General features: G+C 42.6%; 1 protein-coding gene and 1 long non-coding RNA gene across 4 annotated transcripts; one reads left to right on the top strand and one right to left on the bottom strand.

Annotated features, from left to right (window-relative positions):
• Positions 1 to 9,633: 9,633 nt before the first annotated feature.
• On the top strand, positions 9,634 to 16,646 carry TPRKB (TP53RK binding protein). Of its 2 annotated transcripts, none has more exons than XM_072769847.1 (5): positions 9,634 to 9,847; positions 12,311 to 12,466; positions 13,918 to 14,040; positions 15,235 to 15,411; positions 16,321 to 16,646. In XM_072769847.1, exons 2-5 carry the CDS (start codon positions 12,326 to 12,328, stop codon positions 16,405 to 16,407), a joined length of 528 nt encoding a protein of 175 aa, XP_072625948.1. In that variant the 5' UTR covers positions 9,634 to 9,847; positions 12,311 to 12,325; the 3' UTR covers positions 16,408 to 16,646. The 2 variants fall into 2 exon arrangements, with proteins under 2 accessions (XP_072625948.1, XP_072625949.1); XM_072769848.1 differs by having other exon boundaries at positions 9,662 to 9,847; positions 12,367 to 12,466.
• Positions 12,943 to 22,910, bottom strand: LOC140601206 (uncharacterized). Of its 2 annotated transcripts, none has more exons than XR_012004253.1 (3): positions 20,541 to 22,910; positions 18,969 to 19,900; positions 12,943 to 13,974 (listed from the first exon to the last, which is right to left on the bottom strand). It is a non-coding gene; the product is annotated as an uncharacterized lncRNA (long non-coding RNA). The 2 variants fall into 2 exon arrangements; XR_012004254.1 differs by having other exon boundaries at positions 18,969 to 19,528.
• Between the last annotated feature and the right edge of the window lie 368 nt (positions 22,911 to 23,278).

Here is a 23,278-nt window from a genome sequence, read left to right as displayed (position 1 = left end):
AGACAATCTCCTTAAAATCTAATCACTATTTGAAATTAGTAATTGTATTTTTGTGATTAGACGTTTCTTTCTTTGGCAGTCTCTTGTGGGATCTATCTGCTTTCACTGAATTATCAGATATGCCGTCTGACACAGGAATGGATAAACATTTAGTAATTGATTGTCAGTTGGGCAAGAGAAACTGATCGATAAACCAAAATGCTGCTTAATTTACCTGGCAGGGTAATTGTTATCAATTGGGTAGAACTATTCAGAAAACTTGAAAACTTTTATAGACTACAAAAGTTCTTTAATGAACGGAGTAGGATGCAACATTTAAAACCTGGGATATCTGGAAGACTTGTGGACAAGCATGGCTCTTTGTTTTATTGCTTCTCTGTTGAACATAACCTGCTTGGGATCTTTTTCCACTTGCCTCACAGTAGAAGGGTGCCTTGATCTTGACTTCTCAGTTATCTTTTCTGTAGATATTTGATGAATACTCAGGCAACTTGGCTTCATTTTTTTTTTAAAGCCTCTGACTTTGAATATTTGTATCCCAGAATGTCTCATACCGCATGCGCTAGGATTTTCTTTATCCTCTTTTCCACATGAACATGTGGAACTGGACCCTAAGCAGGTGCTCTAGTTCAACCAGTCCCCTGGTCTGTGTCTAGTTAGCTCAGTCAGGTAGCTACCTTTTGTCTGAGGAATGGCTCGTGGTTTTCCTCTGCCTGCCTCATGTAACAGATACAGAAGTTCTTGCTGAAAGGCTGCTCTTGTGGAATTGTCCACCAGGATACACCGTGAAGGCTCTCACATGGACTAAAATTGGAGCCAGACAACTGGTGAGGCATAAAAGAACAAGCAGGGGCAGGCATGGGAATCCAGCTACTCTGATAGTTTTCGTTGGCAAGCAGATTCTAAGGAGGACATTACCAGCAGAAGTGCCATCATTATAAGTACTGCTACCTTCAGAAAATGTGACCCCGTTGTCCCCTCTGTCCTTTTCCCATTTCAGTTGTCAACATGGTTTGTTAAAAAACTAGGCTCGTTAAAAACAACCAAGAAACTAGGCTCCTTTTGCTATCTCATATCTCATTTATTCTTCCCCACACTAGAGTTCTGGCTTCTGCTGCCACCATACCGTTAAAGTTCTGGCTAAAGAAACCAGTGACACTCACTCTTTTAAAGGCCTTCAATAGCCTTTTTAACTTTAAAGTTTTCATTTTTATTTAAAGAACACATGAGTAGTTTAAAATTCAAATAGTTCTATTGAGAGTACAGTAGAAAAGAATAGGTCCCCCCCCAATCCTACCCCTGGCTATCACTCTCCAAAGGCAAACACTATCTTTCTTTCTTTCCTTTCTTTCCTTTCCTTTCTTTCCTTTCTTTTCTTTCTTTTCTTTCTTTCTTTCATCATCTCTCTACTATCAGGGGGGAGGGGGAGGGAGAGAGGGAGAAAGGGCATCTTAAGCAGACTCCATGCCAAGCTCCAAGCCCTATGGTGGAGCTTGATCTCACAACTCGAAATCATGACCGACCTGAACCAAAATCAAGAGTTGGACATATGACTGAGCCACCCAGGTTCCCGTAATACTAAATATTTTTGCACTATCTTCTAGTATTTGTCTCCCATGTTTAAATACTATGTTTATTTTGCCATTCGATGATTTTTCCCATTTGTGATATTGCCAACACTGCTGTAACATTTCTCTTCATATGGTTAGGATAGACACAGATCCTTTTTTGTTTGAAATCTCTTCTGGAGCCCTCTAGGTTGCCTCCAGGTTGGGTGCTGTGTTAGTGTGCTAGGGCTGCCTTAAAGCACCAGACTGGGCAGTTTAAAAAAGAGAAATTTATGTTCTCTAGAGTTCTGGAGGCTAGACGTCTGAGCTCAAGGTGTCGGCTGGGTTGGTCTCTTCTGTGTTTATAGATGGCCATCTTCTCCCTTTGTCCTTATGTGGTCTTCCATCTGTGACTCTGTCCAGATTTCCTCTTACAAGGACACCAGTTATATTGGATTAGTGCCCACCCTTATGACCTTTAAACATATCACCTCTTTCAAGACCCTGTCTCCAGTTATAATCCCATTCTGAGGTCCTGGGGGTTAGGGTGACTTTAACATATGAATTTGTCTGGGGTAAGGGGTGGCACAGCTCGGCCCATGACAGGGACCTTAATTGTTTTCTATGCCTGGGGAGTAGCTGTTGCCCTGGGATTTCTCTTCACTGTTACCCTGGTCATTTCTTATATCCCTCGTCTGTTTCCTGGATCCCATAGCTGGCTGCTTTCATGGTATATTCCCGGGTTGGTGGACTATATCCTTCCTTAGCTTTCCAAGGTATAAATTTTTCAAGACTTTTGCATTTGTGAAATGGGTATACTTTATTCTTTAATTCCACTGATAATTTGCTAGGTTACAGACTTGTAGGTAGGTACTTTCAAATGCATTTATTCATTGTTTTCCACATTTTGTTGTTGCTCTTGAAACCCTGTGGTATTATGATTCTTGGGCTTTTGTTTGGGACCTATAATTTTTCTCTCCAAAAAAGCTTTAGGATCTTCTTTATCTAAAATGTCTTGAAATTTCATGATATGTTTAAAAGTGTGTTTGTTGTTGTTTTCTTAATTTGTAACGCTGTATACTTAGCCCTTTCATCCTGGCAAGTTGTGTACATCAGTCCTGAGAAATTTTGTTCTTTATATTTCAGGAACCTCTATTAGTTGAATATTGGATTTTTTAAAAGATTTTATTTATTTATTCATGAGAGACACATTGAGAGAGAGAGAGAGAGAGAGAGAGGCAAAGACAGGCAGAGGGAGAAGCACGCTCCATGCCGGCAGCCCGATGTGGGACTTGATCCCGGGACTCCAGGACCACGCCCTGGGCCGAAGGCAGGTGCTAAACTGCTGAGCTACCCAGGGATCCCATTATTGGATATTTTTTTGAAATGTACTTTTAAGTTGATTATTTTTTTTTCTCTTATTTTCCATTTTTAACCATTTTGGCCTTTCTTTTTTTAAAATCAGGAGAACTTGGGACGCCTAGGTGGCTCAGCAGTTGAGTGTCTGCCTTTGGCTCAGGGCATGATCCCAGAGTCCTGGGATTGAGTCCCACATCGGGCTCCCTGCATGGAGCCTACTTCTCTCTCTGTGTCTCTGCCTCTCTCTTTCTCCATGTGTCTCATGAGTAAATAAATACTTAAAAAAAAAGTAAAATCAGGAGAACGTCCCTTATTTTTTTCAAGTACTTTTTTTTTTTTTTTTTAAAGATTTTATTTATTCATGAGAGAGAGAGAGAAGAGAGAGAGGCAGAGACACAGAGGAGAAGCCGGCCCCATGCAGGAAGCCTGATGTGGGACTTGATCCCGGGACTCCAGGATCATGCCCTGGGCCGAAGGCAGGTGCCAAACCGCTGAGCCACCCAGGGGTCCCTGACTTTTTTTTTTTAATGAATGTATTCTCTTTTTTCTCTCCAAAGTTACCAGTATTTTTAGGTTTCTTCTGTTTCCTGCATCAACTATTTTCCTTTTGTTTGTATGTTTGTTGATGCCTGTCTCTCTCAGAGGTATTCTTGAAATATCTGGTGACTTTTGCCCATCTTTTATTTTCTTTTTTTTTTCCTATCTTTTCATACTTAAGATTGAGCCCCTCAAAACTGATGGAAGCTCTGGTGGTCTCATGGCGATTTGTAATAATGTTGTCAGTCAGTTTGCTTTTTGTTAACTTTCCCCTTGCTGCAGTTTTATTTTTCCCCATTCTGACAGTTGCCATCTTTGATAATTTTATTGCACTCTCTCTCATCTACCATTTGATCTCTCTCTTCATTGTCTTGTGAGTTTTTAATCTGTAAAAATTCCTTTATTGGCATTTTGGGTAGGAAGTAGAGATATGAGTTCAGTCCATCCAGTGGAATGAGTCTCTGGTGACAATAAAGTTGGGTTTGGGATTTATCCTGAGTCTGACATGCTTGACCATTACATGTTGTGTCCCAGAAGTGAAGGCCGTCGAGTGTCCTCACTGATGATTTGATCTTGCAGTATCAGCCACAAATACTCCCACTATGGAGGGAGGCCCTATGTAGGAACCTGTATGAACCACCTTTCTTTTTCTTTTTCTTTTTCTTTTTTTTTTTTAAGATTTTATTTATTTATTCATGAGAGACACAGAGAGACAGACAGAGACACAGGCAGAGGGAGAAGCAGGCTCCATGCAGGGAGCCTGACGTGGGACTCGATCCTGGGTCTCCAGGATCACACCCTGGGCTGAAAGCGGCGCTAAACTGCTGAGCCACCCGGGCTACCCATGAACTACCTTTCTAATGGAATTTTAACAACTACCCCAGAATTATGTCCTGACTTAGAAATTTCGGATGGCTTCTGGCCTTCAGAGCCCACTTCCAACTCCTTGTCAGGCCTTCTGTGATCTGACTCCAAGCTGACTTTTCAAAGCCTCTGCTCTACTTTACTCCATTCTACAGTGTGCAGGCCATTGGAGTACCTTGTGTCACATTTACGCCACCATGTCTTTGTCTTCCAGCTTTTTCCCTTGGCTCTGATGGTGCTGCAGTCTCTGAACAAATCACTCCCATTCTGGAAGCCCATCTCAGTAAAGCCTTCTCTCCCAGCTCTACCCCCTAATGAATCATTCCTTTTCCTACAGGGTACCTTGTGTCACTACTTAGCATTTATTTCATCTATATCTCCTTTTACACAAAACACAGATTCACTGATTCCCTCAATGCCCTCTTCCTTACAAAGATGCCATCTGCCACCTGGCCCATATTCCCATTTTCAGCCTTGCCCAGCAAACCTTACTGCATTCCCCAAGCTGACTGAAGCCCAAGTTATTTTCTTTTTAAGATTTTATTTATTCATTTATGATAGAAATAGAGAGGCAGAGACACAGGCAGAGGGAGAAGCAGGCTCCATGCCGGGAGCCCAACGTGGGACTTGATCCCGGGACTCCAGGATCGCCCCCTGGGCCAAAGGCAGGCGCCAAACCCCTGAGCCACCCAGGGATCCCCTAAAGCCCAAGTTAAACTCTGGGCCTGCGAGGCCCTTACAGCCTCCATGCCAAGCCCTCTCTCCTCTGTCATTTCTTCACTTGAGAGAGGAGAGCTATAGGGCCGGTCACAGGTCTCAGGCTTTTTTCTTTTTTTTTTTTAAGATTTTATTTATTCATGAGAGACACACAGAGAGAGAGGCAGAGACACAGGCAGAGGGAGAAGTAGGCTCCATGCAGGGAGCCCAACGTGGAACTCGATCCTGGGTCTCCAGGGTCATGCCCTGGGCCGAAGGCGGCACTAAACCACTGAGCCACCAGGGCTGCCCAGGATCAGGCTTTCTGAGCTGCCAATGAAGTATGGAGGAGCCAGCTCCCACTGTGGGGAGCCTTGATTAATGGAACACAGAGGCCAGGAGGGAGCCTGGCAGGCAAATTCCCCCTTCCTTGCAATCCCTTCTGTGGGGTTTGTCAGGGAAGGTTTTTCCTTTCAAGGTTTCCAGAGAAAGTTAAGCCCACTGAACAAACATGTCCCAAACAACCCATGGGTCTTCCTGGCTCATTGTGAAGCCTGCCTATGAGGTAATCCATTACCTCACATTGCTTTGTAGCTTTCCTTGCTTTCCTTCCCTTTATTCCTCACCCGTCTCCCTGCACATATCCCAAATAAAACATCAGCACTTTAATCCTTGTCTCAGGCTCTGCTTTCCGGAGGACCTAGGTAAGATACTCAAGCATCTGTTAATAAATTTGGCAGTCATGGTTTAATTTTTATTTTTAAGATTTTATTTATTCATGAGAGACAGAGAGAGAGACCGAGATACCGGCAGAGAGAGAAGCAGGCTCCCTGCGGGGAGCCTGATGCAGGACTTGATCCCAGGACTCTGGGATCACTACCTGAGCCAAAAGACGCTCAACCACTGAGCCACCTAGTTCCCCCAGCAGTCCTAGGTTTTAATTGTTCAATCATGTATACAAGAGTGGGAAATACCAGAGCTCTTCCACTGACTTGACATTGAGATCCTACAATACTTATACCTTTAGGAATACAGAAATGTCAATTATATTGAAAAGTTAACAATTTATCAAGAAGTATAGGCTATAGACTTGTAGGTAGGCATTTATTCTGGGGGTTATCTTCACATGACTTGGAAACAGTTTGAGTTTTGGTGTTGTCCCTGACCCAATTGTTCAGATAATACTTCCAAAGTTAGACTCACTTTATCAGATAGTAACAGTTATGCATATTTATGCAAGTTTATAATATTTATGCAAGTATATAATATTGCAGAGTAGAACAAGTTTGCTAAAATTTCTCATTTAACACTTTACCAAATCAAATCTTTTGAACTAATTTTATCTCTTCCTCTGCAACTCTTTACCTCTGAGATGACTTTTTAAGAACAGTAAAATTCATCCTTTTTTAGTGTACAGTTCTGTGAGTTTTGACAAATGCAGTTTTGTAACTAGACCACAACTGAGAACCTTGCCATCATCCCCCAAAATTTCCCTCGTGTCATTTTGTAACTAACTGCTATTACCCTCAGACCCTGGCAACCACTGATCAGTTTTGGTCTATATATATTATTGCCTTTTATAGAATGTCATGTGAGTTTAGTTATACAGTATATATAGCCTTTTAGATGTGACTTCTTTCATTTGGCATATGCTTTTGAGATCCATCTATGTCACTGAGGGGGATCCATAGTCAATTCTCTTTTTGATGCTGAGTTAGTATTCTATTGTATGGATGTACCACAATTTGTTTATCCATCTACAGGTTGATAGAATTCCACTTTTTGACTTTTGAACAAAGTTGCTATTAACATTTGTATACAGGTTTTCATGTGAACATATGTGTTTATTTGCCTTGCAGTGAGACTGCTATGAGGTGTAATTTTATAAGAAACTGCCAAGTTTTTCCAAAATGGCTGTACTATTTGACATCCCCATCAGTTGGGTTATAGGAGTTCCAGTCGCTCACATCCTTACTTGCACTTAGTATTGTCAATTTTTTAATTGTACCTATTTAAATACAGATAAATTACTGTCTCGTGATTTTTAAAAGTCTGAGGTGAGGGGCCTCCTCATGGCTCAGGCAGTTAAGATCTGACTTAATTTTTGGATCAGGTCATGATTTCAGGGTCATGAGATCGAACCCTGTGTGTTAAGCTCAATGCTGGGCATGGAGCCTGCTTAAGATTCTCTCTCCCTCTCCTTCTACCCCTCCCTACCTCCATCTCCAAAAAAATAAATAAATAGAAGTTTGAGATATAATTGACATGATACACTGTTTTTTTTATTATTTTTAAAAATTTATTTATTTATTTTTTTTATATTTATTCATTCATTCATTCATTCATTCATTCATTCATTCATTTATGATAGAGAGGCAGGGACACAGGCAGAGGGAGGATCAGGCTCCACACCGGGAGCCCGACACGAGACTTGATCCCGGACTCCAGGACCGCGCCCTGGGCCAAACCACTGAGCCACCCAGGGATCCCCTACGCTGTGTTTTTAAATGTACAGTTTGATACTTGACATGTATATAATCATGAAACCACTGCCACAATTAAGACAGAACATATCTATTACCCCCAAAGTTTCCTTGTGTTGTTTTGTAATCCCCTTTTCCACCTGAGGCCCCCTACCTAAGCAATCACTGATCTGCTTTATATAAGCAGAATCATAAAATATGTACTGCTTTTATGTCTGGCCTTTTAAATTCAGGATGATTATTTTGAGATTCATCCATGTTACTGTATGCCACTATAGTTGGTTCCTTTTATTGCCAACTTGTAGTCCATTGTATGTATATACAATTTGTATATCCATTCACTTGATGAACATTTCAGTTGTTTCCAGCTTTGGGGGGGTTACAAATAAGCTGCTAAAAACTGAGCCACTTTAAAAAAAAAGTATTTTTAATCAACTTTATTGATGCATAATTTATAGTCTATAAAATATACTTTTAAAGTGCATAGTTAGATGAATTTTGACAAAGTCACACTCCTTTTGTAATTAACACCACATCAAGATCTAGAACGCTGGCTTCATGACGAAGATTTGCTTGGGGTCCTTTCCAGTACTTGTCTCCCACTCCATTTCCAACAATCACTCTTTTGCTTTCCAGTCCCTCTAAAATAAAATTTTAATTCCTAGAGTTTTGTAGAAAAGGGATCATACAGTAATATATTAAATTCTAGTTCTTGCACTTTTTTTTGCTATGTTTTTAGATTCATTCATGTTGCAAATACAGTTGCAAGTATCAATAACATTACTATTTTTTTTTTCCAGGAAAAAAAAAGCTTTAACATTACTTTTTGTTACTGAGTAGTATTTCCTTGTATGAATTTACTACAATTTGTTTATCCATTGACTGTTGTTGGGCATTGGTTGTTTCCCATTTTTTCTCTTAAGAGAAAGGTTGCTGTGAACATTCATGAACAGGCTTTTGTGCATGTTTTCATTTCTCCTGGATAAATGCCAAGGAATGAAATTGCTGAGTAGAGTAAATACACATTTGATTTTTAAAGAAATTGCTACACTTTTCTATAGTTATACTATTTTTAAAAATTCAGGCCAGCAATACCAGTTGTGTTTGACAACACTTATACTACTAGTTTTTAAAAGTTTAGTTATGTGGGTATGTAGTTAGCAGCTCATTGCGTTTTAAATTTGCACTTATCTATGATGTCAAACATCTCGTGTTGTATTGGCTTGATTCATCTATCTTTTGTAAAGTGTTCAGATGTGACACCCATTTTTTTTATACCCATTCTTAATTAGATTGTTTTTACTGAGTTACAGGCATTCACTTTTTTGCTTTTATTTTTTTATTTTTTTTTAATAATAAATTTTTTATTGGTGTTCAATTTGCCAACATACAGAACAGGCATTCTTTATATAGTGTGGATGGATACCAGTCTTTGGTCAGAGTATCTTTTTCACTTCTATATTCCTACTGTGCTCGAGCCCACGGTTCTCTTTGCTATCCCTTGAATAGGCGAAGGCCTTGGGTGTCTCAGAGCCTGTGAACTCTTTGCTGCCTTCAAGGCTGTTCTCCCAGATACACAGCTTGCTTCCAGACCTCCTCCAGTTACTGTTCTAAGGGCCCTTTCAGGTGAGATCTTAACCATCCTATTTGAAATAGGAATCCCCAGGGCCAGGCATTCCTCCCTTTCCTTGCTTTTCTCCATACCACATATTCACCCAACAACTTACTTCTATTTGTTATTTACCTGTGTAAATTACCTGTTTTCCCGAGTAAAGAAAAATATTGACCAGGATGAGCCCCGGCCATAACATGGAAAATAATTCTTTCCAGCCTACTTAGGGGATTACGTCCTCTCCTGGAGGCTGATACACTTAGGGATGACAGATTTCTGAGCCTGCTAGATGCAGGGCGAGGCTGATTTCATCAGCGTCCTGTCCCCGATCTCTTGAGTACTGGAGGCAAGTCGCGGTCCAGTCGAGGAGGTCGTCCCCAAATGACCGCACCGAGTGCAAGAAGGGAACCAGTCCCGCCGGCCCCGAAGAGGACTGCAGCGGAGACGTCATCCTGGCCAACGCTGCTCTTTGCCTAGGAGGAAACCGACGTGGGAGACCAGGAGACCTCAGCGTCCAGCCTCGGCACCTAATCGTCCCCGTCGCCGGAAGTGAAGGACGGGCCCCGCTTCCGGAAAGCGAGAGCTGTTTCCGAGGGGAAGGTCTTCCGGACGGACCCGGGGCGCGCGCGCTGTGGGTCCCGGCGGGCCGGGCCGGAGGGGGCTAGGGGCGGGGACGGCCGCCCCCCTCGCTGACGTCGCGAAAGGACCGAGGAGCGCTACTAAGAGGGACCTGGGCCCGGGGCGCGCAGGTAAATGGACTCTTCGCGGCGGGCTGAAGGGACAGAGGAAGGAGTCGGAGTTCTGCCTGTCGGAGGGCAGAGCCTTGAAACTGGGGAGGCCGCAGCGCGGGCGCGGGACGCATGCGCATGCGCCTCGAGCGGAGGAGGGGGAGGCTTCTCCGACGGAGGGTCTGAGGGCTGCAGAGCTCGAGCGGCGGAAGGACCCGCTGTGGTTTCTGTGGAGAGAGAGGCTCGCTGCTCCTGCCGCGGGCGCGTGGGACGGGGGCGCCCCGCTGGGGGAGAGCGCCTGGGTGTTGGCGGGAAGCGGGCGGGGCCGGGCGGGGCCGGGCGGGGCGGACACCTAAGAGGTCGAGTCGTCGGCGCTCTGGGTTAGCTGTTGCGGTGGAGCGAGAGGCAGGTGCCCAGCGGTGATTCCGAGTTATATTTGGACTTTTGCTAGGGCTCCTTTTTCCTTAGTGTGAACCCATAAACGGCGAAGAGGGGTTTTCCATGATTATACGTCTTCCTATATTGTGTGGTCACTGTAGAAGATTCAGAAGCCACATTTTTTCCCCACATTTTTTTTAAGAAGATGAAAATTACTAATAATCCTACCACCCGAGATGGCCATAATTTGGTCTGTTTCATGTTTTTGATTTCCGTGTGCATCTTTTTTTGTGTAATTGGGAATATATTCGTTTTATGTTTCGGTATCTTCTTTTTTTTTTTTTTTTTTTTTTTCCCCTGCTGGACATGACCATGCCAATAAAGATTGAATTACCGTGTGCCAGGACATTATTCACATATACTGTTTTTTTCCTAACAGAAAGTCATGTAATTCTCCCAAGTCAGAGATAACTCTTTGGTGTAGTTTCCTTTCAGTAAAATTTTTAGACACTTTTTGGAGAAGCCCGCTATTTATGCTACATTTTATGTTTTGTTTTTCACTCAGATGTTTTTACTCAATGTCCTTTAAAAAAAATTATTTATTTATTCATTCATTCATTCATTCATTCATTCATTCATTCATGAGAGACACAAGCAGAGGGAGACGCAGGCTCCCCCGCCAGGAGCGGATGCAGGACCCGATCCTGGGATCAGGGACCTGAGCGGAAGGCATGCGCCCAACCGCTGAGCCACTCAGGCGTTCCTACTCCATGTTCTTTATTGCTGTTTTCACACATCCTTAACTGCTCTTCAAGACCAGCTTTTTTTTTTTTTTTTTTTTTTTTAAGATTTATTTATTTATTTATTCATGAGAGACACAGACACAGGCAGAGGGAGAAGCAGGCTCCATGCAGGGAGCCCGACGTGGGACTCGATCCCAGGTCTCCAGGATCACACCCTGGACTGAAGGCAGCGCTAAACCGCTGAGCCACCTGGGCTGCTCTCAAGACCAGTTTTTAATGGTTGTCTAGTCACGACAAATCCTGTTATTAGCTAGCTAGTTTTTGTTTTGTTTTGTTTTTTGTTTTTAAGATTTTATTTATTTATTCATGAGAGACACACAGAAAGAGAGGCAGAGACACAAGCAGAGGGAGAAGCAGGCTCCATGCAGGGAGCCTGACATGGGACTCAATCCGGGGTTTCCAGGATCACGCCCTGGGCCAAAGGTGGGGCTGAGCCGCTGAGCCACCCGGGCTGCCCAGCTAGGTAGTTTGTTTTCAATTTTTTGCTATTAAGATGATGAGAAGGACATCTAATTACATAAATTTTCAGGTTTTTAAATTATTCCTGGAAAACAGTCCTAGAAATGGAGCCTACCATGTAAAAGGATAAAATGAATTTATCATTATAAATCCTCACCAAAATATCTTAAGACTGAAATTGTTTTAAAAGTCAGATTTTTGCAATACTTAATTTTTCAAGAATATGGTTGTCTTTCTAGTTAGTCAAGTTCTTGTCATCTGTTTCTTTAGGTCTTTGTCCTTATTAATCTAAGAAAGGGCTAGTACTGATTTTTTAGTAATTATACCCTCTCTGCTTAAATGTCATGTGTAAAATGAGTATCTTTGAATCAAGTGTCATCCTTTCTTCAATAAAATCATTTTCTTAATATTTGTGTCTAGGTTCTACTTAAAATATACATAAAATGGTAAGACCAGAAAGCTAAAAAGGCTAAGCTGGAGTGAGGTTTCATTAATACCATAAGTAACCTATGTTCTAAAAAATTCCTAACATTCTGCTTCTACTTGTCTGTTAGAGAAGTTGCCCCTCAGCCATGCATCAGATCCTGTCTGTACAAGCAGGAGACCTGTACAGCCTTGATTCTTTCTGAGGAATGGAAAAGGAAGCTAGAAACAACTCAGCGGGGTAGGAAGACAACATCTCATGAGGATGCCAGATATGCTTTGGGGATGGATTCTTCTAGTTTAATAGTTTTGTCATTATTAAAATAATTTTTATTTGTTAGCAAGGATATTTTTTAGAGAATTATAATGTTAACTTTTAAACAAATGAAGTCTTTTGGTCTTTTTGGTTTTATGCAAATAGAATCCTGCCTATGAAATGCAGTTAACACATCAGCTGGACCTATTTCCTGAATGCAGGGTGACCCTTCTATTATTTAAAGATGTAAAAAATGCTGGAGATTTGAGAAAAAAGGCCATGGAAGGTGCTATTGATGGTTCATTAATAAACCCTAAGGTGGTAAGTACAAGTGAGAATAGAGGAACTATAAGGAGGCATTTAAGAATATGTTAATTTTTCATGATGTTATAGGTTAGCCTAAAATTGTCATCTTTGGGTAAAGTTTCTTGTCCAAGTTGTGGAGTCAGACTAGGCCAGCCTTGAATTTAACATTCAGTAGAAGCCAAAGTGCCAGGACCTTCCTCAGGAGATATGAAAGGTTGTGGTCTGGCTCTGGTATAACAACAATGCCTGGATCTTCATCTTCTCATCTGAACTAGAAAAATTTCTGGACAGGATTCAAAGGGGCACCTGCACCCCAATGTTTATAGCAGCAGTCAAAATGCGGGAAGAGATGAGATGTCCATACACAGATAAGGGAGATGTGATATACACACAATGGAATATTACTCAGCCATCAAAAAGAATGAAATCTTTTTTGCCATTTATAGCAATGTGTGTTAAGTGAAACAATTCTGTCAAAGACAAATACCATATGATTTCATTCATACGTGTAATTTAAAAAACAAAACATGAACATAGGGGAAGGGAAGGAAAAATAAAATAGGATGAACATAGAGAGGGAGCCAAACCATAAGAGATGCTGAACTCTAGGAAACAAACTGAAGGTTGCTGGAGGGAGGTGGGTAGGGAATGGGCTAGATGGGTGCTGGGCATTAAGGAGGGCACTTGATGTAATGAGCACTGGGTGTTATATGCAACTGATGAATCACTAAATTCTACCCCTGAAACTAATAATGCAGTATATGTAAACAAAATTGAATTTTAAAAGTAAATAAAAAATTTAAAAAGATGTTAGTTTAAAAAAAAAAAAAAGATCTCTTCACAAGAGGCATGCATTGTGGTTAGGAGCACACACTGGGGAACCATGGCAGCAGGATTTAATCCCAGCTCTGCTACTTAGGACTTTAAGCAAGTGATGGCTGACGTTTAGAGAATGCTTATTACTCTGTTCCTGCCATTGTTCTAAGTGCCTCCTCTATACCAACTCATTCAATTTTCACAACAACCCTGTGAAGTAACTACTATGACTATCTGCATCTAACAGATGAAATTAAGCAATTTGCCCAAGTCCCCTTGGTGATAAATGACAGAGCTAGGATTTAAGCCCATACAGTCTTTGCTTTGGTTTCCTCATCTACTGCACATGGATAATAATACGGATTTCATAGGATAGTTTTAAGAATTAAAATAATACACGTAAAATATTTAGAATATGGCTTTTCCCATGATATTAGTCCTCAATAAATGTTATTTAAAACTTTTTTTACTATTTGTCTTGCAGCTTTAAAATTCTATGATTTTTCTGAACACCCAGTAATTTTGAAAACATAGTCCATAGAAATTCTGATGACTAAAACAGCCTGACATTGGAGTTACCAAAGATAAGACATGTATCTCCAGGATGCTTCAGATTCTCCATGTGCAATTCTTTTTGTTCTCTTTGGTAGATTGTGGATCCATTTCAGATACTTGTTGCAGCAAACAAAGCAGTTCATCTCTACAAACTAGGAAAAATGAAGACAAGAACTCTATCAACTGAAATTATTTTCAACCTTTCCCCAAATAACAATGTAATTAATATGTATTTCATTTTATTTCTGTTAACTTTGTCATGATAATGGGTGTTCCCTAGGGTTGGAGGCTAAACTCCTATAAACCTTTTGTTGGTAACAAACTAAAATAATCGTTAAGAGAGTTCTGGACAGAGTTGAGATTTAGCACTGCCTCCTGCTAGACAAATAAGCTTTGCAGTCTTCTCACATTTGAGTAAACAAAAGCTTAGGTACATTAAATGAGGATAGTTTTATCTGTCTTTCTTACCATATAATAGGGTCAGGAAGATCCCTCTAAATAATACAGACATTTAAATGGTAAAACAGTAAGCATGGATATTTGTGTGTTATCGTGCACATCTTTTACTCTCTCTATAAACTTCTTGAGGATAGGAATCCATGTCTTTTCCATAGCCAGAAGCTTGCCAGTTACCTGGAACAGCCCTTACCATGTCACTCACATACCCGGAGCACAGAGTTCAAGGTTTGAGATACTGATAGTAACCAGTTACTGAGCTGAAGACAGCCCATCTATGGCACATAAAAAATACCTGAAGTTTTGCTGATGAAACTTTAGTATTACTGCTACTATTAACACAACCAGATTCTAATATCATCAATTGAATAAACATCAGTTGGACTTGTTCCTCTTTTGGCTACAGTTCCAGGGAGAAACAAATACGCTCCTGAGGAAGGCCAGGAAACAAGACAGAAATCCAAATGTTCTAAGATAAATAGTATAGTGGGAATAATCATTCAAACCTAGGGAAACAGCAAAGAAGCAACCCATGTAAGAGGGTGCAGCGAGGAGTGCCGTGTACACTGGACAGCGAAGGATGAGGGGACTCCTGGCAGAGGACAGAGTTTGAGAACAGGAAAAAAATGTGAAAGGATGGGACCCCCACACGGTCCAGGCTGGCTAGAAGGTAGGCATGCATGACTGGAGGGTCACCAGGGACTAGAGGGAGTGGGTGTTTGTATGCCATGCCAAGAAGTGGGCTTGACTGTGCAGGAAGGAGGTGCAGCTGTGAGCAGAGTGGTCTAGAGGCAGAGCTGGCAGCTGGTGGAAGGGCTGTTGAACAGAAACACTGTAGGTGGAGAGAACCATTAGGATATGGAGAATAAGAACCTGATCAGAGAGGGAGGAGGCCGATGGGGAGATATCTCAGACACAGAAACTACTGATTTTTTGTCTTTTTTTTTTTTCCTTAGATTTCAGAAGCTTTAAAAAAATTTGGTATCTCAGCAAAAGACACTTCAGTTCTAATTGTTTACATTGAAGAGGGAGAAAAACAGATAAATCAAGAAGACCTAATATCTCAGGTAGAAGGTCATCAAGTTTCTCTGAAAAACCTTCCTGACATAACAAATATTACAGAAGTCAAAAAGGTTTGTAAATCTATTTTTAGAAAAAGTGTGCTAGATGAATAATACTGATTCTGTTTGCTTACTGATCACCAGTGCTTGTTTTTTTTTTTAACTTTTAAGAAAGGTTAATATAATTAAGAATTACTTAAAAAATAATTATAGAAGCTAAGAATTAGGAGATGGAGGTTTATTTAAAATATAGTTAGAAATTTAGTTGATAAGGGGCACCTGGGTGGCTCAACTGAGCGTTTGCCTTCGGCTTAGGTCATAATCCCAGGGTCCTGGGATCTAGCCCCACATCTGGCTCCCTGCTCAGTGAGGAGCCTGCTTTTCCCTCTCCTTCTGCTGTTCCCCCTGCTTGTACTCTCTCACTCTCTCACTTGCTCTCTCTCAAATAAATAAAATCCTAAAAAAAAAAAAAAAAAAGTTGATGAAAGCATTCTCTAAGGATAAATGTATTCTGTATTTTACACTTCAAATGCACTGTATAGGCTTGATCTTTAATGTCTAGATGTACACTTTTAAAATTGGTACAATTTAGTTTCTGTGTTTAGAGGGTTATAACCATAACTGCAATTTAAAGGGAACTTTTGACATAAGTGATGAATTGCCATCTACTTTGGCATATTTTAATCACGTTCGTGACTTGTGATTTCATACCATTATCCCAGTAGTTAAATAAAAAATAATTTAACTCATACATGTTTGTATAATGAAAATGAATAGTACATGAATATATTAGCATGCTAATATATTATGTATAATTAATATATTAATATATAATTAATATATCGTGATTATTATATAATTTTATATAATATATTCTATATATTATGTATTATATGATATATAATTATAATATATAATTAATATATATTAATGTATAATGTATAATGCTAATATATTATGATTTGTCTTCTATTTTTACAGATATATAAACTATCTTCACAAGAAGAAAGTATTGGAACGTTATTGGATGGCATCATTTGTAGAATGTCAACAAAAGATGTTTTGTGAAATGACAGAAATATTAGATATTGTCAGCATTTCTTTTTAAAAAGTGGAGTTTTCTTTCTTGATTAAAAAATGTATATATGTTCAATCGTAGAAAACACAGTGGTACAACAAAGGAAAAAAAAGCCACGCCTAATCTTCTCTCTTAATATTTTAAAAGATAGCCACTGTTGCTATTATGTGTTCTCGTCTTCCGATCTGTTTCTATTCAAATATATTTCATCTTTATAAAATTGGAATAATTGGGTGTTTCCTAGGTTCTTGCCTCAGTGATTTTATATTCATCAGCTCATATCCCTGCCCTTACTTCTGGCTGTTCCAGCATTTCCCTTCTAAGCCTCCCAGTTCCAAGGGTTTTACATACAAGAATTTATTTGTCATAACCTTACGAGGTAAATACTAGTATTACCACTGTTTTACACACAAGGCAACTAAAAAATTACACAAATAAGTAACTTGCTCAAGGTCATACAGCTAATATAAAGCCATGTTTTAGAAATGGTTTGGGTTTTCTTTTCCTACTTTATCTTCTATTTTGATTGCAGCAGTTAAGACAGCCTTGGTCAGGGGTCAGCAAACTTTTCTATGAAGGGCCAGATAGTAAATATTTCCAGCTTTGCAGGCCATAACCTCAACTCTTGCTGTCATAGTGCAGAGGCATCCACAGGTCATAAATGCTGCGTATACCTGTGTTTTGGTGAAACTCAGTTGACAAAAAGAAGTAGTGGGCAGGATTTGACCTGAGGTCCATACTTTGTGGACTTCTGGGTTAGGTTAGGCTTCGATTAAAGTCCCTAAGGCTCACTGGTTTCACAGGACAAAAGTTTGTGTCATGCATAGTCTGCATAGTCTGCATAGCCCGCATGAAGCAGTAAACACACAGGGCAGTGACTCAAGAACTTTATCTCCAAAGCTAGTCACGTGGTCCTGCCAACCTCACAAAGGACAGAAGTGTGATCCTGCCACGTGCCAGAAAGCAGGGAGGTGGAAATACTTAGTGATTTCTATCATCATAAATAATAAAGCACATAAGTACATTTCTTGCAGGTAGTGTGCTTAACATTTTATACACATTACCTCATTTAGTCCTTACTACAATCCCAAGAGATTTTTACTAGCAAGGAACTAGATCTAGTCTCTGAAGTCTATTTCAAAAAATTTCAAACCTGCAAGACAATTAACAGTACAATAAAAGTCCACATACCTTTCATGTGAATTCACTATGTGTTAACATTTTCCTAAACTAGTTTGCTCTTGCCTCTGGCTCTCCTGTCTGTACTCCGGTGTACACATACTTTTGCTGACTGATTTGAAAGTAAGTTGCAGACCTGGCACTTCAGCCTATACAGTGTTTAGTTATCATACCTCATATCCTTTAAAGTAAACCTCTTAAGAATAATGACATTTTTTGAGGAGCACCCTTGATGTCTTTCAGAATCCCACACTATTTGGATTCGTTGATGATTTAAGTCAGTTTAAATATTTTTGGGAGTAAGAGTAGGTAAGTTTTGTGTCCTTGCCATTGTGTGTTATCAGGAGGCACATGAGGGCTGGCCCGTCACTGCTGATACAGAGTTTGATCAGCTGCTTAAGGTGGTGCCTCGCCCAGACCTGCCCATTCAGAGGCATCTCTTCCCCTGATGCAGTGTTTCAGCTACCCCAGGCTACAAGTCTGGCCCTGTGTTCCTAACATCTCCAGCATACTACCCCTCCCGTGCCATCACTCACATTCTTTTTATTGACGTGTAAAATGTCACATACGTACTTATTCTCCTATTTTTACACATTTATGTTGCCTTCAATGTTTCACTTTTCCAAATAAATCTTTGTACATGTTTCCCTTTCTTTAGGATAGCTTCTCTGAAGTGGAATTATGGGGGGGGGGGGAGTTGAACTCATTAGAGACTTTTCAGAGCAGGAAGGTGCCATTCTGCACCCCCATCCTTGCTGCTGGTTTGCTGACAGCAGCTACCCTGAACTCCCATCACAGTATCCAGGAAAGCACAACCTAGTTTGGTTGGTCTCAGAATGAGCAATTTGTATTTGTCAAATTTGCCTGCTATTGACCTTTCCATAGTCCTTAGTGCCACTGACCTCCCACACTCTCCTCCAAATCACCCTTCAACTATTTCCCCGCCTCCCTGTCTGGAGGCTGACCTATATGGCAGCAAGAGGACTCTTCTCTTTGGCTTCTGCTTGGGTTTGGCCAGCGAGAGGCCTGCAGGAGTCTGGAGAGGGGAAGAGAGGCAGCACATTCTCCTGACTCCTCCCTACAAGCTCACATGAGCTGGCTTTGTCCCTGAACCTTTCAATACCTGGGTCAGGTGCCTTTCACCTCTCCCACCTCCGAGAAATAACACACCTGGTTCTTGCACCATTCTCGGTCCCTCTCAACCCACCATACCTTCAGAATTAGCCCCTTTGATCATCTGCATAAAATCTGCTGAAGTTACCCTAATTGAGTGTTGGGGCCTGATACCCTCTCATTGTCTCAATTAGTTGAAAAGTTACAGAACATTTCTGTAGAGCTAGAATCATTGTCCTAGGATTTCCGAACACCTTACCAAGGATGACCCATTCACTGTCTTCTTCCCTTGAAAGGATATTTCCATTCATCATGATTTTCTTCCATTCATCTTCTTTAAATGGTAAGTTGTCAGTAGAAGTTTAGGGCATTGGCCTGGCATCAGGTTACTGGGAGCCCTGACAAGATGTTAGGGGAGATTCTGGGAACTAAGTTAAACGAAGCTGAGTTGATTGTCTCTTCTCCCTGAGACTTCCAAATGCAATGCCACTTCCTGTCCATCTCACTGGCACATTTCTGGGCTGCAGTAGTGCAGTGGGGAATGTTTTTCAGAGATAGAAGCATGGAGTTTAGTGACATGTTCCTCTTAAATCCACAGCCTTTGGAACAATGGTGAGTCTCTGAGGCCCTGGATAGGAGATCTCAGCTTTTCTGGCCTTGGTTTCCTATTTGTAAAATGGGGACATTAATGTCTTTAGTACTTAGGTTGTCAGGAATATCAAATTGTAGAGCACAGGAAAATAGCTTCCTCACAGTGCCAGGCATCTCATTTCTCAGTAAACAGCAACAATCTCTTCTCTTTATGCAGTGGCACCAGTGCTGAGGCAGATAGTTAAAAAAAAAAATAGGACTCATTGATGGCGGGGAAAGTAAAACAGTGTAGCCACTTTGGACAACAGTATGGCAGTTCCTTAAAATGTTAAACATAAAATCACCATCTGACCCAGAAATTCCACTCCTAGGTGTATATCCAGTAGAACTGAAAACAGGTGCTCAACCCAAAACCTGTTCACCAATGTTCATAACACACAATAGTCAAGGGGATCCCTGGGTGGCGCAGCGGTTTAGCGCCTGCCTTTGGCCCAGGGCGCGATCCTGGAGACCCGGGATCGAATCCCACGTCGGGCTCCCGGTGCATGGAGCCTGCTTCTCCCTCTGCCTGTGTCTCTGCCTCTCTCTCTCACTGTGTGCCTATCATAAATAAATAAAAAATTAAAAAAAAAATTAAAAAAAAACACACAATAGTCAAAAGGTGGGAATGAATAAACAACGTGGGATATCCCTACCATGGAATATTACGCGGCCATCAAGAGCAATGACCTATTGACACATGCTACGTGTGTGAGCCTTGAAAACAAAGTGAGAGCAGCCCTGGTGGCTCAGCAGTTTAGCGCCGCCTTCAGCCCAGGGCATGATCCTGAAGTCCCGGGATCGAGTCCCACGTTGGGCTCCTTGCATGGCACCTGCTTCTCCCTCTGCCTGTGTCTCTGCCTTTATCTCTCTCTCTGTGTCTCACGTGAATAAAGTAATAAAATCTTTAAAAACCAACAACAACAAAGTGAAAAGCTCAACACAAAAGTTTGCATATCACATGATTCCATTTAAATGACATATACAGAAAGCCAGTTAGCTGTTGCCAGGGTCTGGTGAGAGGAGGAAGAGAGAGTGACTACATGGAGGCCAGGGGGTTTCTTCTGGGGTGTGGACATACTTTGGAACCAGGTAGAGGCGGCAGTTGCACAGCATCGTGAGTGTGCTGAAGCCACTGAATTGCACACACTACAACAGGTAATTAAAACATGAAATAATAGAATAAACACATCTGCCTTACCTTTAGGAGTTCATGATCTTAACTTGGTGCCTTTAGATTCCCAGGTCCGGCTAAGGCAGAGCCAGGTAGATTCCCAAGCCTCCGTTTCGCCATCTGAAGGCAGGAGCCTGGAGCCTCAGCACACTCCAGGCTTCATGGTTTACACAGAGAATGACCCATAAGTCCTCCATCTGGAGACAGCTGCGGCCAGCATCTAGTACAATCACTCAGATGTTTCTCTCTGCATGCTGTGTCTGGCAGTTTTGAGTTATATTTTTCCAAAAATAAGATTTTTTTTGTAAGACTTCATTTATTTGACAGAGAGCACAAGCAAGGGGAGCTGCAGGCGGAGGCAGAGGGAGAAGCATCTCCCAGCAGAGCAGGGGGCCTGAGGCAGGACTCGATCCCAGGCCCCTGGGATCATGACCTGAGTCAAAGGCAGACGCTTCACTGACTGAGCCACCCAGGTGTCTACCAAAATGAGTTAAAACCTACTGTTTTATAGTCTTTTATTTCTTGGAGTTATATTTTGACCCCCCCACCCCATGTCAATAAATCTCATTTTTATGGCTGTGAGGAAGGATGAAAAGCCTGAATGGAAACGAAGGCCCCTGAGTTTTGAGGAGGCCACAGGAGCCACAGGCCACAGGAGCCCGGTGAGAGTACAGAGAGAGTACAGGCCTGGGGACAGACCACAGAACTCTGGTCCTTCACTTTGACTATTAGGGTTTTGACTGGTTAATATTAGACTCGCTAGGAAAACTCCACTGTACTTTGGAGTCCTCTGTCCCTCCCTTTTGATTCCTCGTTCAAATTTTGCTTAACATTGAAATGTTAAAATGTACAAAATCATGGCTCACCCCTCAGATTTCATGTTAAACTCTACCCCTGTGGCCTTGTTGAGTGCCAAAGACCTGGCATGTCAGCAGTCTCCATTCACTGGGCCCAGACCCCAGCCGCCAGGCCTCAAGATGGTACCACTAGGGGCAGCCATGATCTTTCTCTCCAAGTCTGACTCTCTCCAGCACCTCTAGTTCTTCTAGAAATGTGGTTGTCATCCCTGACCCCTTCCTTGTCCTTATTGCCATTTGGGTCATTATAAACTCCTGCCATTTCAGCCCCCAAAATGCACCTACGAGTGGGCTGCTTCTCACCATCTGGGTCCCCTCACTTGGGTCCAAGCCACCACTGACTCTTGTAGGGCCTCTGCTGGCCCATGTGGCTCCTTAGTGGACATAGAACAAGGTACCCCTTTCACACAGTCACAGCCCATTAGATACACAGCCCAGTGGGCAGTGATGCTTTTGAGCAAATAAGAAACGGGTCCCTTTTCTTTGGCCAGACTCAGCTCTGTGGTAGGACTCCGGTTTGGCGAGTGCAAGAGGGCCCTATTTTTGTTGGGACTAGCCCTTCCGGGCCAGGTGCTCTTGGACAGAGAGCAACCTGCGTATCTGTACCTAGCCTGTGGGGTGGGGAATATGTGCTTCCACGACTGTCTCCTCCCATTCAACTCTCCAGATGTAGCCAGAGCAACACTCGTGCACGCACACATGCACGTACACAAGTACACACACCCCTGCTTACGTTACTCCCCGGGTAAAAGCATATGGGTGGCCTCCCGCCGCTTTTGGAGTAGAGTCCAAACTCCATACCTGGGAGGACAGGCCCCTCGCGTCCAGGCCCTAGGCGCCCTCACCTCCCTGTCCCTCCCTCCTTGGCCATGTTGGCCAACTTTCCCGGAAGACCTCGCCTTTGTCCCGCAGCCTCAAGGTCTTCACGCCTCCGCTCCCGCAGCCCCGCAGCCCCGCAGCCCCGCCCCGCGGGTGTGAGAGGCTGCGGGGCTCCCCGCGCCCGGTGGCAGGAGGTCCGAGGGCCTCCCAGCGCCGACGTCCTGGGTGTGCCGGGCCCTCTGCTCCCGGCCGCCTGCCCACGTGGCCCACAGGAGCGTCCCATGCTTGCATATGCTTGAGGGGCGCTGTGACCCTGGCTTCAGGAGCTGGGGGGCTTCACCGTGCGTCGGGGTGAGGGGCGAGCGGAGAGGCGCACCGGAGTCTTGGAGGTGGGGGAAGCAGCCCCCTCGACAGCATATATGTGTCCCAGAGAAGGGATTTTTCTGTTTTGTTGTCCCCTGCTTTAGTTGATCTCAGTGCAAAAAATTTCACAGCTGCTACAGCACAGACCATGACTAAGGAGCAGAACGCACAGCAGGTGCACCCCAGGCTGTGCCCATTAGCTGCATGGCAGCGTTGCTCTAGGTGAAGAGGTCGCCAGGCACTTAGTACTTGAATCCTGCACAAGAGTACCAAGAAAAGAAGGAAGGGAAAGGAGGGGATCACAGGGGAGGGGAGAAGAAATAGGAGGGAGGGAAGGAAGGAAGGAAGGAAGGATGGAAGGAAGGAAGGAAGGAAGGAAGGAAGGAAGGAAGGAAGGAAGGGAGGGAGGGAAGAGGAGGGAAGGAAGGAAAGGAAGGAAGGGAAGGAAGGAAAGGAAGGAAGGAGGGAAGGAAGGAAAGAGAATGAGGGAAGGAGGGAAAGGAGGGGAGGAGGGGAAGGAAGGAAAGGAAGGGAAAGGAAAGAAGGAAAGGAAAGGAAAGGAAAGGAAAGGAAAGGAAAGGAAAGGAAAGGAAAGAAAGGAGGAAGGAGGGAAGGAAGGAAAAGAAGGAAGGAGGGAAGGAAGGAAAAAGAAGGAGGGAACGAAGGAAGGGAGGGGAGGAAGGAAAGGAAGGAAAGGAAAGGAAGGAAGGAGGGAAGGAAGGAAAG

Source organism: Canis lupus, chromosome 12, assembly GCF_048164855.1.
Source record: "Canis lupus baileyi chromosome 12, mCanLup2.hap1, whole genome shotgun sequence".
NCBI classification, from domain to species: domain Eukaryota; kingdom Metazoa; phylum Chordata; class Mammalia; order Carnivora; family Canidae; genus Canis; species Canis lupus.
The sequence above is the reverse complement of the archived record's forward strand: the minus strand, read 5'-3'. Positions and strand labels throughout refer to the sequence as shown.

Coding starts and splice junctions, on each gene's coding strand:
- TPRKB (XM_072769847.1), top strand. CDS start 12,326: ATGCAGTTAACACATCAGCTGGACCTATTTCCTGAATGCAGGGTGACC. Junction 14,041..15,234: donor ACCTTTCCCCAAATAACAAT/GTAATTAATATG, acceptor TTTTTTCCTTAG/ATTTCAGAAGCTTTAAAAAA. Junction 15,412..16,320: donor ATATTACAGAAGTCAAAAAG/GTTTGTAAATCT, acceptor CTATTTTTACAG/ATATATAAACTATCTTCACA.